The sequence below is a fragment of the Pantherophis guttatus genome, chromosome 4 (assembly GCF_059756535.1).
Source record: "Pantherophis guttatus breed Tessera chromosome 4, ASM5975653v1, whole genome shotgun sequence".
NCBI lineage: Eukaryota > Metazoa > Chordata > Lepidosauria > Squamata > Colubridae > Pantherophis > Pantherophis guttatus.
In genome coordinates this window covers 3,333,306-3,351,165 of record NC_142066.1, presented here as the reverse complement: position 1 = coordinate 3,351,165, position 17,860 = coordinate 3,333,306, and the positions used below count along the sequence as shown (strand labels likewise).

Below are 17,860 nucleotides of genomic sequence, written 5' to 3'. Positions count from 1 at the left end.
CAACGGCAGTCAGAGATGGACCAGAGCAAGGATCTGCAACCTTAAAACGCTCGAAGAGCCATTTGGATCTGTTTCCCACAGAAAGAAAAACACCGGGAGCCACAAAACCCTTCCTGTGCCTGCCTATTTCTTGAGCGGCCGCAAAACTAGCATATGTCGTTGAATTATTATGTATTTTTAAATGGTTTTTTAACATTTGCATTATGTGTATTTTATCTCTTGGCTGTTCACCACCCTAAGTCCTTCGGGAGTAGGGCGGTATATAAATTTAATAATAAATAAATTAAAAGTTTTGTTTTCTTCTGAAACTTTTCTTTTCTTAGATTTATCCATGGTTGGCCTACCGGGGGTTGAAAAACTCAATAAATCACGTGCCAGCGGGTGTCACACATTGGTGGTTGTGATGCATATTTTGAGCGTCAGGGAGCTGCAGCAGAGGGGTGAAAGAGCCACATGCGGCTCCAGAGCCGCAGGTTGCTGACCCCTGGACCAGAGGGAAAAAATCAGAATTAAATAGGAAAGTTGATTTGTTGAGCAAAAAGAAACTCAATGGTGAATATTTATAGCTCGGGGGTTGAAATGTCCTTAGTGGCCTCTGAGCTCAAGTTGGTTTTTTTTGCAAACGTTTCATTATCAATATCATCAGGTCTAGTAGAGAAGGGGGTTTGCAGAGGAGGAGCGAAGGGTCTTTGCTGGTCTCTGAGCTGGGTGGTTTTCTTGCAGACGTTTCGTGATCCAACTAGGCAATATCATCAGCGCTAGAAGGAAACGGGGTTTGCGGGGAGGAGGAGGAAGAGGACTGTGGGGTCCTTGGTGGTCTCTGAGCTTGGTGGTTCTCTTGCAGACGTTTTGTGATCCAACTACGTAATATCATCTGTTGTGACTCCGGCCCCGGAGGCTGATTTATCTTCGCGTGCTGAGTCGGAGGATGATACGGAGGAAGCTGGCACGAGCTATGTGCCGGAGGGGCCGTCTTCACTGGTGAGTCAGCAAGAACTAACAGTTGTTGACGTGCCTCTGGACCCCAGCCAAATTGAGGAGGAAAGAAAAGCTGGTAATGAGGAGAGGGAGCCCCTATTGGATGCGAGAGAGAGACGTAGGAGACGTCGTAGGGAACAGCTATTGCCACGTCCCAAGAGGTGTGGTCAGGAGACGTAGGGCCACACCCTACAAAGTATAAAAGGGGTGTGGCTTGGCCGGAAAGGCGCGGTGAACAATTTGTTGGCGTTTTGGATGCAGTGGAGTTTAGAACTGCTAAGTTTTGAGTTTTGAAAAGGAGTCTGCATTCCTGCATTAGCCTGCTGGCCGTCTGCCAAGACCTCTGGAACATTGCCTGGTAATTACTGAACTGATATACTTTTGAAAGAGAACTGTTTATTAAAGGGCCAGCTTCAATCTCTCTAGCCTGCGTTTGTTACTGCCGGGCTATTTGAGCTTCTGCAAGGCCACTCGTGGGAGGGGACAGAACAATCATCAGTGCTAATAGGGAAGGGGGTTTGCAGAGAGTAGTAGGAATATTAGTAGGAGGACTTGGAGTCCTTGGAGCTCTCTGAGCTTGGTTGTTTTCTTGCCGACGTTTCTTTACCCAACTAGTAATATCATCAGTGCTAGAAGTGAGTGGGCTTTGCTCTCTGTTTATATACAAGAGGTTTGCCAATTACCAACTCAAGACAAACAATCACACAATATACAAAAGCCCAATCAAGGAACCACCAGGAAGAAAACAACACTCCCACAGACATCGACAGGGCAGGCCCCTTGGATATAGACACAGAGAGCAAACTCCCTTCTAGCACTGATGACGTTACTGTTCTGTCCCCGTCTCACACACGCACACAAAGAGATAGCCAGGGGTTAAATAAAACTGGCAGACAACTAATTCTTTCGATAAGAGGATTGGCAGCAACCCAGTAGCTGCTTGCCAAGAACTTTACTCAGAGGGAGGGGTTGTTCCTCCGGCAGATAAACCCAAACAAGATACACAGAGTTCAAGAATTGTCAAGTCCAGTCCGTATTAAATCCAAGGCAGATAACGTTGTTTCAAAGATACAATGTGACTCGCTAATAGTTAGTTTTGTCCGTCACAGAGTCTGAATGGCCACCTCACCCCCTTTTATCCCCTGTGCGATGTGGTCCAGTGACTCAGCTTAATCTCTGGCATGCCTCCTTTTCTGATGCGTGCGCCTGTCTCTCCGACACTGGCGTGGATCCAGCCAAGACTTATCTCCGTCACTGTCCGACTGCGAGGAGATACCTGGCTCCTGGCCAATCTCTTTTCCTTCGGGAGACACCTGAGGCATTGCCAGAGAGGAGGGTCCTGGAGAGGGAGGCCTGGCCAACTCCTCTCCTTCATGTTCGGAGCCTTCTCCCTCCAATAAGTTGGCCTCGGGGGTCAGAGTCACAACAGTTTCCTAGTCGGCTCACAAAACGTCTGCCAAGGAAACCTCCGAGCTCAAGAGAGCCCCGTGGACGGACTCCTCCAAGAGAAGCTCTCCCCCACCCCACCCCACCCTGAGCACGTCTCAGACCTCAAGTTGTGGCGAAGTGACACAAAGCGCGTACGCGAACATCTCAGTTCTCCAATTCATCTTTTTATTATTATCATTTATTACTATTTTCAGCGCTGCGCGCCGGCCCCTTTCTGGGACACGGCCGCCGATCAGTAAAAAAAAAAAAAAGAAAGAAAAAAAAAAGAACCCAGGAAAACAACCAATGACAAAATTGTCAAAAAAAAATAAATACATAAAAACTCGAGTCGCCTTCGCTCGTCCCCACACCCCACCGCAAAATCCTGCACCAAAAAACATCCCGGGCTCCCGGGAGTCCGTAACCCCTGTCCAGAAACACCACGAGGATTAAAGCGGCTGGGTCCCGTTGAAGGAGAGGAAGGCGTCCACGACGGGTGAGGGGGGTGGTTGCCCCTGCCTGGAGACCCGCCAGTCCAGAGGTTCCTGGTTGAAAGAAGGCCGACACAGGGTCCTTGCAACGGGAGGGACGCCCCCTGGCTGCGCGCCTCGGTTGGCCGAGTCCTGCTGCTCAGCAGTCTTGGCTCCTCATCCGAGCGACGTCTGAGATTGATCCGAAGTCCTCTCTTCTCCAAGGCTTAGCTGGTCTGCTGAGCTTTTGCTTTTGCCCGGTGTGCCTGGTCCCGACTCTCTCCGGCTTCCTCGTCCTCCATGGCCATTTCCGCCGGTAAAGAAGGCGGGGAGACCTGCGCCCCGTTACCCTCCTCCATCGGCTCCAACATGCCGTTTAGGTCCATGTCCTGGATCTCTACGTCATAAAGCGGGGAGACCCGAGAGTTGCTCTCGCACTCAACGCAGGCCTGAAGGGGGAAGAGGAAGACATTGATGGTTAAGTTTTAGAGTGGGTTTTACCTCCAAATGGGGCAGCCGATATTCTACAGCAGGGGTGTCAAAACTCGGATCAGCCTTGTAGCTGTCCTCCGGGGAGGCCGGGATGGGCGTGGTCAGGATGGCCAACTGGGCGTGGCCTGGGGGACGGAGCCAGCTTGACGTCACTCGTGTGAGTGGTCTCGCCTGAAAGGCCAGTATGTGCAGCCATGGCCCTTCCCATCCTATCCTATCCCGGAAGACGAGTGTGAGTGGAGGCGGCGCACGCGCGCACAGGGCCAAGCCCACATCATCCCGGCGTGCACAGCCGCCTCATGCGTGCCCGCGCGCCTGCCAAGATGGCGTGGTTTGGTTATGTGCAGGCGTGCACCTGCTGTCTCCTGCACGCCCGCTGGGCCGAAGCGACGCAGACCAACCCCTTACGGTTTCTAGGATGGCCACGCGGGTCTGATCTGATGACATCGCAGGCCAAATCCGGCCCACGGGCCTTGAATTTCACACCCCTGTTCTACAGGTAGTCCTCCACTTACAATTTATAAAACCCCAAATTTAAAATCCCATTTAAGACCAATTAAAATCTTACATCTAGTTCAGGAGTCAGCAACCTGTGGCTCTGGAGCCGCATGTGGCTCTTTCATCCCTCTGCTGCAGCTCCCTGTCACCAGTCAGCTTCACCATTGATAGGGCATTCAGTTAGGATAGGTAGAGGAAAAAGGATGCCACGCTAGGAGGAGACACCTTGGTGAGGGGAACCAGACTTCTGGTTGGCTCCAGAATTGAACGGGGGGCTTCCAGTTAGGGCTTGAGTGGCTCTTTGAGTGTTTAAGGTTGCCGACCCCTTGTCTAGTTTAATAAAGAGAAGGACTAGACATGATAGCAGTCTTGCAGTATTCGAGGGGCTGCCCCAAAGAACAGGAGGGGTCCCCCTATTCTCCAAAGCACCTGAGGGCAGGACAAGAAGCAATGGATGGAAACTAACCAAGGAGGAAAGCAACTTAGAAACTTCCTAACAGGGAGGACAATTCGCCAGTGGAACAGCTTGCCACCAGAAATCATGGCTGCTCTATCGCTGAAGGTTTTTAAGAGAAGCCTGGACTACCATTTGTCCAGAATGGTATAGTGTCTCCTGCTCGAACAGGGGGTTGGACTAGAAGACCTCCGAGGTCCCTTCCAACTCTGTGATTCTGTTATTCCAGTGCCCGCTTCGTTGCCCCCGACATCCCTCCCTCGCCCGGGCGCCGCCAGTGGCCTCCTCACCGTGATGTTAATGGCTTTGGGCAAGATCCCCTTCTGGACCCAGGAATGCATCTCGGCCAGCTCCTTCTTCTGCTCTTCCGTGAATCTGGGCTGCTGCTTCTGCATCTGCTTCAGTTTCTCGCGATCCGCCTGCAGGACAGTCTCCATGTCCCTGCAGAAGAGAAGCAGGAGAAAAGTGGGTCAGAAATTCCGGACAACCTCCCTCTCTACCAGTGGTGAAATCCTCTGAAGTCTGCCACCGGGGTCTGTGAGTCTGCTACCGAGCACGTGCTACGCGCACATGCACACCTGAGGCGCACATGCGCAGCGCTAAAAAAAAGGAACGTTTTGAAGCCTTCCAAGTCTGCAAAAGTAAGTAGAACAGCGAGGGGGGGGGAATCCGCTGTGCCACGCGATTTAGATCAGCTAGAAAGCAGGAAATCCGACGATTCTAGCTAATATAAATCGTGCATCACAGCTGATCGTTGGAAATACCGGTTCGCCCAAACCCGTAGCATTTTTTCTACTATCGGATCGCTTGAACCGGTCCGAACCGGTAGCATTTCACCCCTGCTCTCTATGGGGTCAGAAGTGGCAACCGTCCCCAAACTCCAACCAAAATGAAAGCAAACAAAAGCCCCCCCCCCGCCCCAGCATCCCCTTAACGATAACGAGAACAGAAGCTTCAGTTTTCTTTCACTCAGAGAATCCTAAAAACCTTGATCCCAGGAGACTCGAGCGGATCCGAGATCCAGCAGCAGTGGGAAAGGACTCACCTGGTAGGCAGCTGATAGGTCATCATGATTTTATCGTCGGTGTTAGCCATCAGCACCCAGATGGGATCCTGGAGGACGTATTTCATGAAGTGTTCGTTGTCCTCCGCCTCGGATCGCTTCTTGGCCCGTAAATCGTTCTCAGACGAGTCGATGCTGCCGAAGTATTTGCTGGTGTTGCTACTCTTGCTGCTGGCTGCGGGGGAGGAAAAGAGGAAGCTGGTTGGATACAGGTAAGTGTTCTGACCCCGCTCCCCAAACACGACAAACCCTCTGAAGTTAACTCAAAGATTCCTTCATTACGAACGCCAGCAGCCCCAGCAAAAAGTTTCTCTCTCAACGCAGGCTAAAAAGTCCATCTGTCCATCCGGAAGATGAATAGTTAGTTGTCTGCCACATCTATTCATCTCTGCCCCCTGCCTTTTATCCCCAGAGTTAGGGTGGGGCTTCACTAGCAGCAGTGGCTCTTCCGTCCCAAGGACCGGCTCATAGATTTCCACTGCTCTCCTCTCCTCTGCCTTCTGCGCATCCACGCATCAGGCACTGGACCCAGCTGTTCCTCCTCTTCCTCATCAGCCACCTCCAGACCTGAAGGCTGTTGACTCTCCATCTGAGGGCTGACAGATGGCCCAGCCTCCGCCTCTCTCTCTCTCTGCCAACTCCATTCCCTCTTCCCCCTCTGAGCTCTCAGGTTGCCTTGATGCTGATCCTGACTCCCACGCCTCTTCCTACTCTGATTCAGCTGCTGGAGGGGCTGGCGGCCGACAGGCCACAACAGTAAGTCCTCCCTGTACCAGGACAAAGGCATACAGTAAGTGAGGAACAGCTGGTGAAAATCTCCTCAGCCATGATCTTCATGGCTTTCCTGCTAGGGAAAGCTCAGGACTTCCGGTTCCTAAAAGGAACCCAGCTGATGGCGAAGTGTCAGCCGTTCGCCCAGATCCTCTCTCAGGCAACCCGGTTGCTGGACTTACTGGTCCCGCTGGCAGACGTGCTCTCCCCGTTGGAACCCGAGCCCATGGAGCCCGAGGCGGCTGACCCGGTGCCCGAGCGCGAATCTTCTTGAAGGAGGAGATCCAGGAGCTCACTGGAACTGGACAAAGCGTCGTTGTTGGAGGAATCGTGAGCTTCCACCTGGAAGGGAAAGATGGGCCAAGGTTAGGATCCTCTCCAAGAGCAGGCTCCTCTCTGGCAAACCCCGGAGCCCCGGAGTCGCTCCTGTTCCTACAGCCGCTGTACCCTCCCTGCGGCTCTGATCGCAACCTCGATCTTCTCACCCAGCTCACTGCAGAGCAAAACTTTCCAGTTAAGAATCTCATCAGGTTAAGTCCTGGATTTAGACTATGCAACTCCAAGAACAGGGGTGTCAAACTCAAGGCTCGTGGGGGGGCTTATATCTGGTCCACGGACCAGCACTGGAAACAACAAAAGGACAGCCCCATGGTGCCTCTGCCAGCGAAAACGGAGGCCGGGAGGGCCGCGTACGGCTTCCCGGAACTCCTTTATCACTAGCAGAGGGCTGCAGGAGGCCGTCGTGGCCGAAAACGGAGCCCAGGAAGGGAAGCATCTCGGTGGGCAAAGGAAGGACAGGACATCCCGTGGCTGCCAATCGGCGCCTTCCCCCCCTCCCCCACCAAATGATCAAAGATCTGAACTTGAGGGACGGAGAAGCCCTCGGGGCTGCTTACCATGCAGACTTCCTTCGGCGGGCCGAGTTCGTTCCCCAGGCTCTGCCCGCCGGTCACTCCAACCCAATCCGCAGAGGTGCCGGCTGGTCCCGCTTGACCGCTGATGACGCTTTCTTGGCGGTCGCTCGGCTTGGGCAGCTCTTCCATCTGGAGGAGGTTCAGCTGCAACGGGGAGCTGCAGCGCGACTCAAAGAGCGGGGATTCAGCGCACTCGGGCTGGCTCATCGAGTGGGGGGTGGAAGACTGGGAAGGCATTTGAAGGCCGGCTTCGGGCCCGGGAGCCAGCGTCGTGCTGCCCGCCTGCGGGGGTCCAAAGGGGAAAACGGGACCCCCGGGAAAATACGTCTGGGGAAGGGGGTTGTTGATCTGGGGGAAGACGTAATTGGGCAAGACAAGGGCCACCATGGGGGTCATGAGGGGGGCGGGGAACTGAGGGGCAGGCAAGGGGTTGTGGGAAGGCTCGGTGGCCAGGGACGCTGGGGGGCGAGGGGGAAAGACGGGGATAGGGTACGTGGGCATTACGGTTGGGTAGGACATGTTTGGGAGGGTGGGCGGGGAAGGGCCAGAGGGGGCCCAGGAGGTGGCGGCTGGGGGACAGGGCAGTTGCGGGGGCGAGCCAATAGAGTTCTGGGGGGAGCTGGTGCTGTCCGACGATTTGTTCTGCCGGATGCGTTTGGCTTTGGACTTCCGGCTGCGTCCCCGGCCGTTTGGGCCGCGAGGTCCCTGGCGCAGGCCTCGGAGTCCTGGGGAAGCAAAAGAGGAGAGAATATGAAGAGGCGGGAGGAGGAGGAGAAGCAAGAAAGAAGAGGAAGAGGAAGGAAGGAAGGAAGGAAGGAAGGAAGGAAGGAAGGAAGGAAGGAAGGAAGGAAGGAAGGAAGGAAGGAAGGAAGGAAGGAAGGAAGGAAGGAGTAAGAGAAGCAGGGAGGAAGAAGAGAAAGAGGAAGGAATAAGGAGGAGACTAAATGATGATTCGATCGTTCAGGCCAATCTTAAAAAGGCTAAAACAAGGCAACTGATCAAGGCAAGTTATTTCTTGCAGACTTTTGGTGACCCAACTAGGTAACGTCATCAGTGCTGGAAGGGAACGGGGTGTGTGGACAGGAGGAAGAGGAGGACGGTAGGGTCCTTGGTGCTCTCTGAGCTTGGTCGGTTTTTTGCAGATGTTTCATGACCCAACTAAGGAACACCATCAGTGCTACAAAGGAGTGGGTTTAGCAGAGGAGGAGGAGGAGAAAGGAAGGAGGAAGAGAAAGTGGGGGGAGAGGGAGAGAAAAGAGAAGAGAGAGGACGATCCACCCCGTCGTCTCCCCGCCCCGCCTCTCACCTCGCTGGTCCTGGGCCCGGGGATGGTGCAGCTCCTGCCAGCTGAGCCTGGAGGGAGAGTTGAAGACGTGCAGCTGGCTGAGGTCCTTGAAGCGGGTGAGGAAGGAGTGTTCCTCCTTCTGGGTGTGGATGGACAGCACCTCCTTGGTCAGGCCCACCCGGCGGTACTGCGGCTCCCGGTCGGGGGTCACGCAGGGCGGAGGGGCGGGCGGAGTGGCGCTGGGCGCCGTCTCTTCCATCATGACGATGTCTGAGGAGGGGAAAATTGTGGGGAGGAAGAGGAGACACCAAAAGAAGGAAAGCAAAGGTCAGTCCATCCGTGGCTTCCCATCTTCCCTATTTACACCTTCAATAAGCTATTCCTCGACTTACGACCGCCCTTCAGCCCCAAACGTCCGTTGCTAAGCGAAACGTGGAATTTCCCTCCTCTCCTCCCGTTTTACGACCTTCCTCGCCACAGTTGTTCAGTGCAGCGGTTACGTTTAGTAACGGTGGTCATTCGGCGAAATCTGGCTTCTGCTGTGGACGTTGCCGTTTGGAAGGTCGCAAAAGGGAATGGAGGAGACTCCGGACGTAAGTACGAGTCAAGGGGCGAGCGTCTGAATTTTGATCACGTGACCAGAGGGGGAACGGCGCAAGGGTCGTGAGTGTGGGAAAAAACGATCCCAAGATGTTTGTTTTTTTTCAGTGCCGTCGTCACTTGGGGCGGTCCTAAGCGAACGGTCGTAAGGCGAGGAGTCCGTGGACACGTTTTCCCCGTTCAAAAACTATCTTGGATTTAAAGAATCATCGCTAAGCACACTGTTGCAAGACGGGGGCTTGCCCGCACGAACTTAGCAACGGCAAGTGATTCACTTAACGACAACAACAAGGAAGGTCGTAAGATGGGACAAAGCTCACTTAATTCTCCTTCTTAGCAACGGGAAATTAGGGGCTCCAATGGGCTCGTAAACCGAAGATTACATTAGAGGTACCGTGTTTTCCCCGAAAATAAGACCCTGTCTTATATTATTTTTTTGAACCCTGAAATAAGCGCTTGGCCTTATTTCCAGGGAGGTTTTATTATTTTGGGGCGCGTGGAGCAAGAGGGGGCTCCTCTTGCCGTCTTACCTGATTTCCAGCTCTGTCTCCCTAACCGTAACCAGAGGAAATGGCGGGGACCGCCTGCACATCCGTTTAAATATTTTCGGGGAGGTCTTATTTTTGGAGAAACACGGTAATTTAACGTTTGATTCCTAATTTACCTCTCGCGGGCCGGACAGGGAAGTCCAAAGGGCCCGATGTGGCCCGCGGGGGGGGGGCACAAAATGCCCCCATTTCTCATGAAGACCCCCACTCCCTCCATTGAGCTGCGTTCCCCCCCACATCTACCTCCATCAAGCTGTGTCTCTAACACCTTCCCGGCACGTCTCCCTTCCTCGACTCCCCCCCCCCCCGGCCCCGGCTGCCGCATCGTCCCACCCCACCCCCACCCCCACCCTACCCCGGTCTGGAGGTTCTCAAAAAAGGTGGGTGGACCACCTCCCCTACCCGACTCCGGGGGCTTCTTGTCTCCCACGTGGACGATGGTACTGCTGAAGCTGCACTGACTGGTCACGGACACCACGCTCTCGGCTTTGCTAGTAGGCAAGGCCAACGGAGCGAGAGGGCCTCCCACCACGGCGGCGGCAGACGCCGCCACTCCGGGTTCTTTCCTCTTGGGCTGGCTCCCGGTGGCCGGCAGCCTCTCCTCGGGCACATCTGTCCAAAGAGAGGGCTGGATTAGAACTCGAGGCAAGGGTGGGGGGGAGTCCCAGGGTTCCTGAGACGTGCCGAACAGCAGGACGGACGGACGGACAGACCTGAGAATGGCAAAACCTCGGTCGAGCCACAGGGGCGGCCGGAAAGAGCCCCCCCCCCCCCCCCAGTACCATGGGGAGACCATGGAGAACCCTGACAACCCCTCTTCCGAGGAGGCCACCAGCAGCTCTGAGGACCCCAGGCAGGACAGGCAGCAAAACCACGAACGAAGGAATAGGAAACAGTAGCGGAGGAACAGAGGGAGAGGAAAATTTTGGGGTTCCGGAACCGGATCACGGAGAAGTCCAGAAGGGGGGGGGAGGGAGAGAGAGGTGAGGAGGGAAAGAGACCCACCTTTGCTCTGCACTGCCACCTGTTGGTGCACTTTCTGCTTGTCGTCGTCCGAATTGGAGGAGGTGGTGTAGGAGGACGAACCGCACTTGCGTTTCACCCGGCTGGGGATGTTACAGCTTTCCAAATATCTGTAGGGAGGGAAGGAGTGGGGGGGAGATTTGAAAAGGCAGCAAAGGTGCAGAAGACTAGGTGCACAAGTGACGGACCGATTAAACTGCTTTATTGCTGAAAGCCTCTGCACAGGAATCTTCTAACTAAATTGCTTTATTGCTGAAAGCCTCTGCACAGGAATCTTCTAACTAAACTACTTTATTGCTGAAAGCCTCTGCGTGGGAATCTTCTAACTAAATTGCTTTATTGCTGAAAGCCTCTGCACAGGAATCTTCTAACTAAACTACTTTATTGCTGAAAGCCTCTGCGTGGGAATCTTCTAACTAAATTGCTTTATTGCTGAAAGCCTCTGCACGGGAATCTTCCAACTAAACTGCTTTATTGCTGAAAGCCTCTGCGCGGGAATCTTCTAACTAAATTGCTTTATTGCTGAAAGCCTCTCCGCGGGAATCTTCCAACTAAACTGCTTTATTGCTGAAAGCCTCTGCGCGGGAATCTTTTCAATTAATGGTTAGCACCTGCTAGGGCTTTAGCTAAGGGTCCAGAGAATTCAAGGAAGGTTGGACTTAGCTCGCTTGTGGCTATGTAGGAATTCTAGGCCGATTCCTCTTTTGACTCCATCCCCACCCTCGGATACTTTCTCCTGCACAAATTGCTAAACGAGTCAGACAAATTCCTCGTGTGTCCAATCGCACTTGGCCAATAAAGAATTCTATTCTATTCTATCAAATAGAGAACTCAGGGCTGGGCTGTCCTTTTCTCCAAAAAGGGGCGGACAGAAATTGAGCACCTGGCTAGGTCGGAGATAGGAAGGAGCAGGTGAGGAGAGGGGAGGAGGAATCTCAGGGAGATTTCCAAACGATTGACAGCAAAATATCCTGCCCCAAATGAGCGCACCGGCCAAATTCTTACCGGATAATTCCATCCAGGCAGTTGATCTGCTGATAGGAGTAGTTGGAAGGCTCCTTCCGCAGAGAATCCTCGGAGGTGGTCGCCTTGTGCGACCTCTTCTCCGCGTCCCTCAAGGCCTCCTTGGATCGCCCGATGTGACTGACAGGTGGATTCATAGCTAGAAAAGGAAGGCAGGGAGGAAGAGAAACCTTAAGCAGGGAAGGGAAGAGGCTTTCCCAGACCGCAAGGCAGGTGGAGGAAAACCCCAGGGGGATTTTGCAAAAAAAAACAAAAAACAGGATGAAAGGCACCACAGTGGCTCATGGATTTGTGTGTACAATGGGCGGGGAGGAGGACGGGAGGTGGGAGGAAGAAGGGATGGTGAAGCAAGGAGAAGAAAGAAAAGGGGCGAGCAGGAAGAAGAGGAGGGGAAGGAGAAGAAGTGATGGAGGAGGAGGGGAAAAAGGAGGAGGAAGAAGAAGGGAAGGTGAAGCAGGAGAAGAAAAGGGGAAGGAGGAGGAGGGGAAGGAGAAGAAGGGATGGAGGAGGAGGGGAAAAAGGAGGAGGAAGAAGGGAAGGTGAAGCAGGAGAAGAAAAGGGCAAGGAGGAGGAGAAGGAGAAGAAGGGATGGAGGAGGAGGGGAAAAAGGAGGAGGAAGAAGAAGGGAAGGTGAAGCAGGAGAAGAAAAGGGCAAGGAAGAGGAGGGGGAAGAGAAGAAGGGATGGAGAAGAGAAAAAGGAGGAAGAAGGGAAAGGAGAAGGAGAAGAATGGTGAAGCAGGAGAAGAAAAGGGCAAGGAGGAGAAGAGGGAGGAGAAGAAGGGATGGAGGAGGAGGATGGAAAAGGAGGAAGAAGGGGAAGAAGAAGGGCATGGTAAAGCAGAAGAAAAGGGCAAGAAGGAGGACGGGGAGGAGGAAGAGAAGAAGAAGGGAAGGAGGAAGGAAGAAAGGGGAAGAAGGAAGAGGAGAAGTGATGGTGAAACTGGAGAAGAAAGAAAAGGGCAAGAAGGAGGGATGGAGGAGGAAGAGGAGGAGAATGAGGAGGAGGAGGAGGAGATTAGCGGCCCTCTCCTTACCTGGCCGAGGAGGCTTGATGGGCAGCGGCTTGACACGGGACTCGATGAAGACCTGCTGGCCTTGGTTCTTGACCATATGGACATCCTTGCAGATCTCCTGGAAGGTCATCTGGGATCCAGAGGGAGGCGGAGTCAGAACAGCCCCTATTCCCCCAGAGTCTCTCCTCCAATGGGACAGGCTAGACATCCCCCTACCATCACCACACCGCCATCCGGCAGTCCTCAAACATGTTCTATATTTTGCGGGATGGGCTCTTTCGGGAGTGCCCCACGTTGGGCGGAGGGGAGCTAGGACTAAGAGAGGCCACTTTCGGGTTCCTTTCGCTTGGCCAATGCCTTCTCAAAGGAGCCCGGGAGACAAAGCCCCCTGGGCAGACCTCCCGCTACCCAGAGATAGGACCCCTGCGCTTACCGGTCGGAGAGGCTTGGCCTCCTCTGGGGGGAAGCCGTTGCTGTCGCTGGAAGAGGCGATGCTCAGGAACTGCTCGTGGGAGGCCGAGTTGCTACAAAGGCCCAGGGCTCCACTACTGTGCACAGGCTGTCCAGGGAGACAGGAGGAGGGTTAGAGTCGGTGGGAGGGAGAAAATGGAGGAAGGAAGTGGAAGGGAGGGAGGGAGGGAGAAGAGAAGGAAGGAAGGAAGGAGAGTGAAGGAAAGAAAGAGAAATAAAGAAAGAGAAAAAGAAAAAGAAAAAGAAAGAGAGAGAGAGAGAGAGAGAGAGAAAGAAAGAAAGAAAGAAAGAAAGAAAGAAAGAAAGAAAGAAAGAAAGAAAGAAAGAAAGAAAGAAAGAAAGAAAGAAAGGAAGGAAGGAAGGAAGGAAGGAAGGAAGGAAGGAAGGAAGGAAGGAAGGAAGGAAAGAAGGAAGACGGAGAAAGGAAGGAAAGGGTAGAAGAGGAAGAGAGGGAGGAAGGAAGGAGAGAGGAAGAGAAGAAGGAAATAAAGGAACAAAAGGGAAGGAAGGAAGGAGGGAGGAAAGGGAGGGAGGGAGGAGAGAAAGAAAAAGAGAGAAAGAGAAAGAAAAAGAGAAAAAAGAAAGGAGAAAGAAAGAAAGAAAGAAAGAAAGAAAGAAAGAAAGAAAGAAAGAAAGAAAGAAAGAAAGAAAGAAAGAAAGAAAGAAAGAAAGAAGGAAGGAAGGAAGGAAGGAAGGAGAAAGAAAGAAAGGGGAAGAGGAAGGAAGGACGGGAGAGAGAGAGAAGAGAAAGAAAGAAAGAAAGAAAGAAAGAAAGAAAGAGGAAGAGGAAGGAAGGACGGGAGAGAGAGAGAGAAGAGAAAGAAAGAAAGAAAGAAAGAAAGAAAGAAAGAAAGAAAGAAAGAAAGAAAGAAAGAAAGAAAGAAAGAGGAAAGGAGGAAGGAAGGATGGGAGGGAGGGAGGGGGGAGAGAGAGAAAGAAAGAAAGAACGAAAGAAAGAAAGAAAGGGAAGGAGGAAGGGAGGACAGGGGAGAGAGAGAGAGAGAGAGAGAGAGAGAGAGAGAGAGAGAGAAAGAAAGAAAGAAAGAAAGAAAGAAAGAAAGAAAGAAAGAAAGAAAGAAAGAAAGGGGAAAGGAGGAAGGAAGGATGGGGGAGAGAGAGAGAGAGAGAGAGAGAGAGAGAGAGAGAGAGAGAGAGAGAGAAAGAAAGAAAGAAAGAAAGAAAGAAAGAAAGAAAGAAAGAAAGAAAGAAAGAGGGAAGGAGGAAGGAAGGAGGCAGAAGGGTGGAAGAGGGAGGAAGGAAGGAAGTACAGAAGGAGGGGAGGGCTTACCTGCAGCAGCAGCCGGTGAATCTGCTCGGAGAGCTCCTGAATGTCCACATCCAGGGCCTTGGACTTCAAGACTTTGGGGGCGGTGAAGACATCCTCGTTGAGGGGACCCCTGAGGTCAACAAGAGAGGCGATGAGAAGGAGCCCATCTCACGCACCCCACTCCGGAAGCCCCACCCACTTCCCGCTTCCTGTTAGGTTGTTGGGCCCACTCTCTCCTTTCCTTTCCTTTCCTCTCCATCCCATCTTCCCCTCCCTTTGTCCTTGCTCCACCCATCCACCATCTTTTAAGAGGGGCGGACTTCAACTCCCAGAATTCCCCAACCAGCATACAACGCTGGCTGGGGGAATCCTGGGAGTTGAAGTCCACCCATCTTCAATCCGGCCAAGCTTGAGAAAGAAGTCCGACTCTGCAGCCATCCAGACGACCTTCTCTGGCTCCATCTTGGAAGTCAACTAACCCTCTCCTCCCCACCCCACACGATATGCTCCGCCCCCTCATCTCCCCCTCCCCAGCGAAGCTCCTCCCACTCTCCCGGAGGCCCTCCCTCTCCCGCTCTCTTCAACAGATGTCCGTCCTGGTGCTTCACCCCGATGAAGATTACCCACCCATCCGCCCCGTCCGAACTCCCACGACGCCGTCCCCCCCAAAAGCGGGTCTCGCACTTACGTCCTCACTTTGTGCCTGCCCATGATAAACGAGACTTTGCGACTCCAAGGATTGACGAAGCTGGACCAGCTGGTGTCAATGGTGACGTATTCGCCGTTGCGGGCGCAAAAGCGGATGGGCGAGTGGTCGAACGGCTGCCCAGCGTACTGCAGGACTGGAAAAGGGGAGGGGAGGAAGAAGAGGGGGGTGTCAGGATCAGCGACCACTAGCCCGGACTTCCCTTCATTTACCTAGTACGGCTCGTCCTCAAATTACAACCCTTAACTCCATCCGGAATTTCCACCGCTGACCAAAGTGGCCATTGAGTGAATCACACCTGATCTTCTAACCTTTTTTTTTTTTGACCGTTGTTAAGTAAATCAGTCATTAAGCGAATCCACTTATCATTTTGCCAGCCGGGGAGGTTATAAATGGCCGTCAGAGATTGTTGTGACGACCATACCAGTGGCTAAGAGCCTAATGACTGTGGGGGAATGGCACAATGGTCGTAACCGCGAGGACCGGTCATAAATGCGAGGACCGATCATAAGTCGAATTTTTTTCCCCCCCTCATAGTATCATTCTCTAACTCTGAACACTCGCTAAACAAACGGTTGTAACTTAAGGACTGTAATTAAATATTAAAATTAAAACACCAGCCTTGCTCACTGCGCTGGCTTCACTTTATACTTACTTTTCTTGTGTATGGCCAGCATAAGAGGCCGGTCCTCAGGGTGCAAGTAGAAAAGGACAGGGGTCCCAACCAAGTCTTGGGGGAGGTAGCCAAGCAGGGGGGCAGCTCTGAGAACGAGAGAAGAGGCAACTGTCAGGAGGGCTGGTCGGTATGTGAGTGAATGGCCCAAAGTCACCCAGCTGGCTTTCGTGCCTAAGGCAGGACTAGAACTCTCGGTCTCCTGGTGATTGGCCCAAAGTCACCCAGGTGGCTTTTAATGACTAAGACGGGACTAGAACTCCCGGTCTCCTGGTGATTGGCCCAAAGTCACTCAGCTGGCTTTTAATGCCTAAGGCGGGACTAGAACTTTCAGTCTCCTTGTGATTGGCCCAAAGTCACCCAGCTGGCTTTTAATGCCTAAGGCGGGACTAGAACTTTCAGTCTCCTGGTGATTGGCCCAAAGTCACCCAGCTGGCTTTCATGCCTAAAGCGGGACTAGAACTTTCAGTCTCCTGGTGATTGGCTCAAAGTCACCCAGCTGGCTTTTAATGCCTAAGGCGGGACTAGAACTCTCAAGTCTCCTAGTGATTGGCCAGTCACCCAACTGGCTTTTAATGCCTAAGGCTGGACTAGAACTCCCGGTCTCCTGGTGATTGGCCCAAAGTCACCCAGCTGGCTTTCATGCCTAAGGCGGGACTAGAACTTTCAGTCTCCTGGTGATTGGCCCAAAGTCACTCAGCTGGCTTTTAATGCCTAAGGTGGACTAGAACTCCCGGTCTCCTGGTGATTGGCCCAAAGTCACCCAGCTGGCTTTCATGCCTAAAGCGGGACTAGAACTTTCAGTCTCCTGGTGATTGGCCCAAAGTCACTCAGCTGGCTTTTAATGCCTAAGGTGGACTAGAACTCCCGGTCTCCTGGTGATTGGCCCAAAGTCACCCAGCTGGCTTTCATGCCTAAAGCGGGACTAGAACTTTCAGTCTCCTGGTGATTGGCTCAAAGTCACCCAGCTGGCTTTTAATGCCTAAGGCGGGACTAGAACTCTCAAGTCTCCTAGTGATTGGCCAGTCACCCAACTGGCTTTTAATGCCTAAGGCTGGACTAGAACTCCCGGTCTCCTGGTGATTGGCCCAAAGTCACCCAGCTGGCTTTCATGCCTAAGGCGGGACTAGAACTCTCAGTCTGCTGGTGATTGGCCCAAAGTCACTCAGCTGGCTTTCATGCCTAAGGCGGGACTAGAAGTCTCAGTCTCCTGGTGATTGGCCCAAAGTCACCCAGCTGGCTTTTAATGTCTAAGGCGGGACTAGAACTCCCTGTCTCCTAGTGATTGGCCCAAAGTCACCCAGGTGGCTTTTAATGACTAAGGCGAGACTAGAACTCCCGGTCTCCTGGTTTTTGTTTTTTTTTGTCTGATGCCTTAACCACTAGACCAAAATAATAAGCGACCATTCGTAATTTGAGGGCTATCTAAATCCTAAAAGTAGCAAAAGGGAGACCCACCCCCCCACCCCAAGGTAACTCACCCCAAACTCCTCCTTTTCTATCAGGCGACTTGGATCAGGGACCCCCATGGACCCCCGACCGCCACTACCGGGGACCCCCCCCAGGTCCTTACCGCTCATCCACGTCCTGAAACAAGCAGCTGGGGGTGTGTCTGGTGGTGAAGATGCGTTTATCGGGAGGAATCCTGGGGGCTGGAAGTCAAAAAAATCGAAGGCACAAATGAAGACAATTCGCTCCGGGCACACACACATTTTTCATTTGCAAAAGTCTTTTGAGAGTTTTGAAGTTCCCCCTTCTCTTTCCTTCCTTCCTTCCTTCCTTCTTCGCTCACTCCCTCTTTTCCTTCCTTCCTCTTTTCCTCCCTCCCATTCTCCCCTTCTACTTCCTCCCTTCATTCCCTCTCTGCCTTCTTTTCCTCTCCTCTCTCCCCTTCTCCTTCCTTCCTTCTCTTTCTTGGCTCACTCCCTCTTTTCCTTCCTCCCTCCCATTCTCCCCTTCTACTTCCTTCCTTCACTTCCTCTCTTCCTTCTTTTCCTCTCCTCTCCTCTCCTTCCTTCTTTCTTCGCTCACTCCCTCTTTTCCTTCCTTCCTCTCCTCTCTCCCCTTCTCCTTCCTTCCTTCTCTTTCTTGGCTCACTCCCTTTTTTTCCTTTTCATCTCCTCTCTCCTTTTCCTTCCTTCCTTCTCTTTCTTGGCTCACTCCCTTTTTTCTTTCCTTCCTC

The 17,860-nt window shown here is 52.9% G+C and overlaps 1 protein-coding gene across 8 annotated transcripts in view; it reads right to left on the bottom strand.

Moving 5' to 3' along the window:
• Positions 1-2,571: 2,571 nt before the first annotated feature.
• The window catches only part of PER1 (period circadian regulator 1), a 60,050-nt gene continuing 44,761 nt past the window's right edge, over positions 2,572-17,860 (bottom strand). For 5 of the 8 annotated variants that reach the window (XM_087891663.1, XM_087891662.1, XM_087891660.1 and 2 more), the window contains exons 9-23: positions 17,252-17,330; positions 15,661-15,767; positions 14,988-15,141; positions 14,321-14,429; positions 12,995-13,120; positions 12,583-12,691; positions 11,530-11,686; positions 10,507-10,634; positions 9,904-10,113; positions 8,375-8,623; positions 7,051-7,793; positions 6,337-6,496; positions 5,366-5,558; positions 4,611-4,761; positions 2,572-3,325 (exon numbers count right to left, since the gene is read on the bottom strand). In XM_087891663.1, the coding sequence (XP_087747789.1) occupies positions 3,104-3,325; positions 4,611-4,761; positions 5,366-5,558; positions 6,337-6,496; positions 7,051-7,793; positions 8,375-8,623; positions 9,904-10,113; positions 10,507-10,634; positions 11,530-11,686; positions 12,583-12,691; positions 12,995-13,120; positions 14,321-14,429; positions 14,988-15,141; positions 15,661-15,767; positions 17,252-17,330 (2,897 nt within the window). In that variant the 3' untranslated portion in view covers positions 2,572-3,103. The remainder of the gene's footprint in view (positions 3,326-4,610; positions 4,762-5,365; positions 5,559-6,336; positions 6,497-7,050; positions 7,794-8,374; positions 8,624-9,903; positions 10,114-10,506; positions 10,635-11,529; positions 11,687-12,582; positions 12,692-12,994; positions 13,121-14,320; positions 14,430-14,987; positions 15,142-15,660; positions 15,768-17,251; positions 17,331-17,860) is intronic. The other 3 variants (XM_087891665.1, XM_087891666.1, XM_087891667.1) reach the window with 1 other exon arrangement.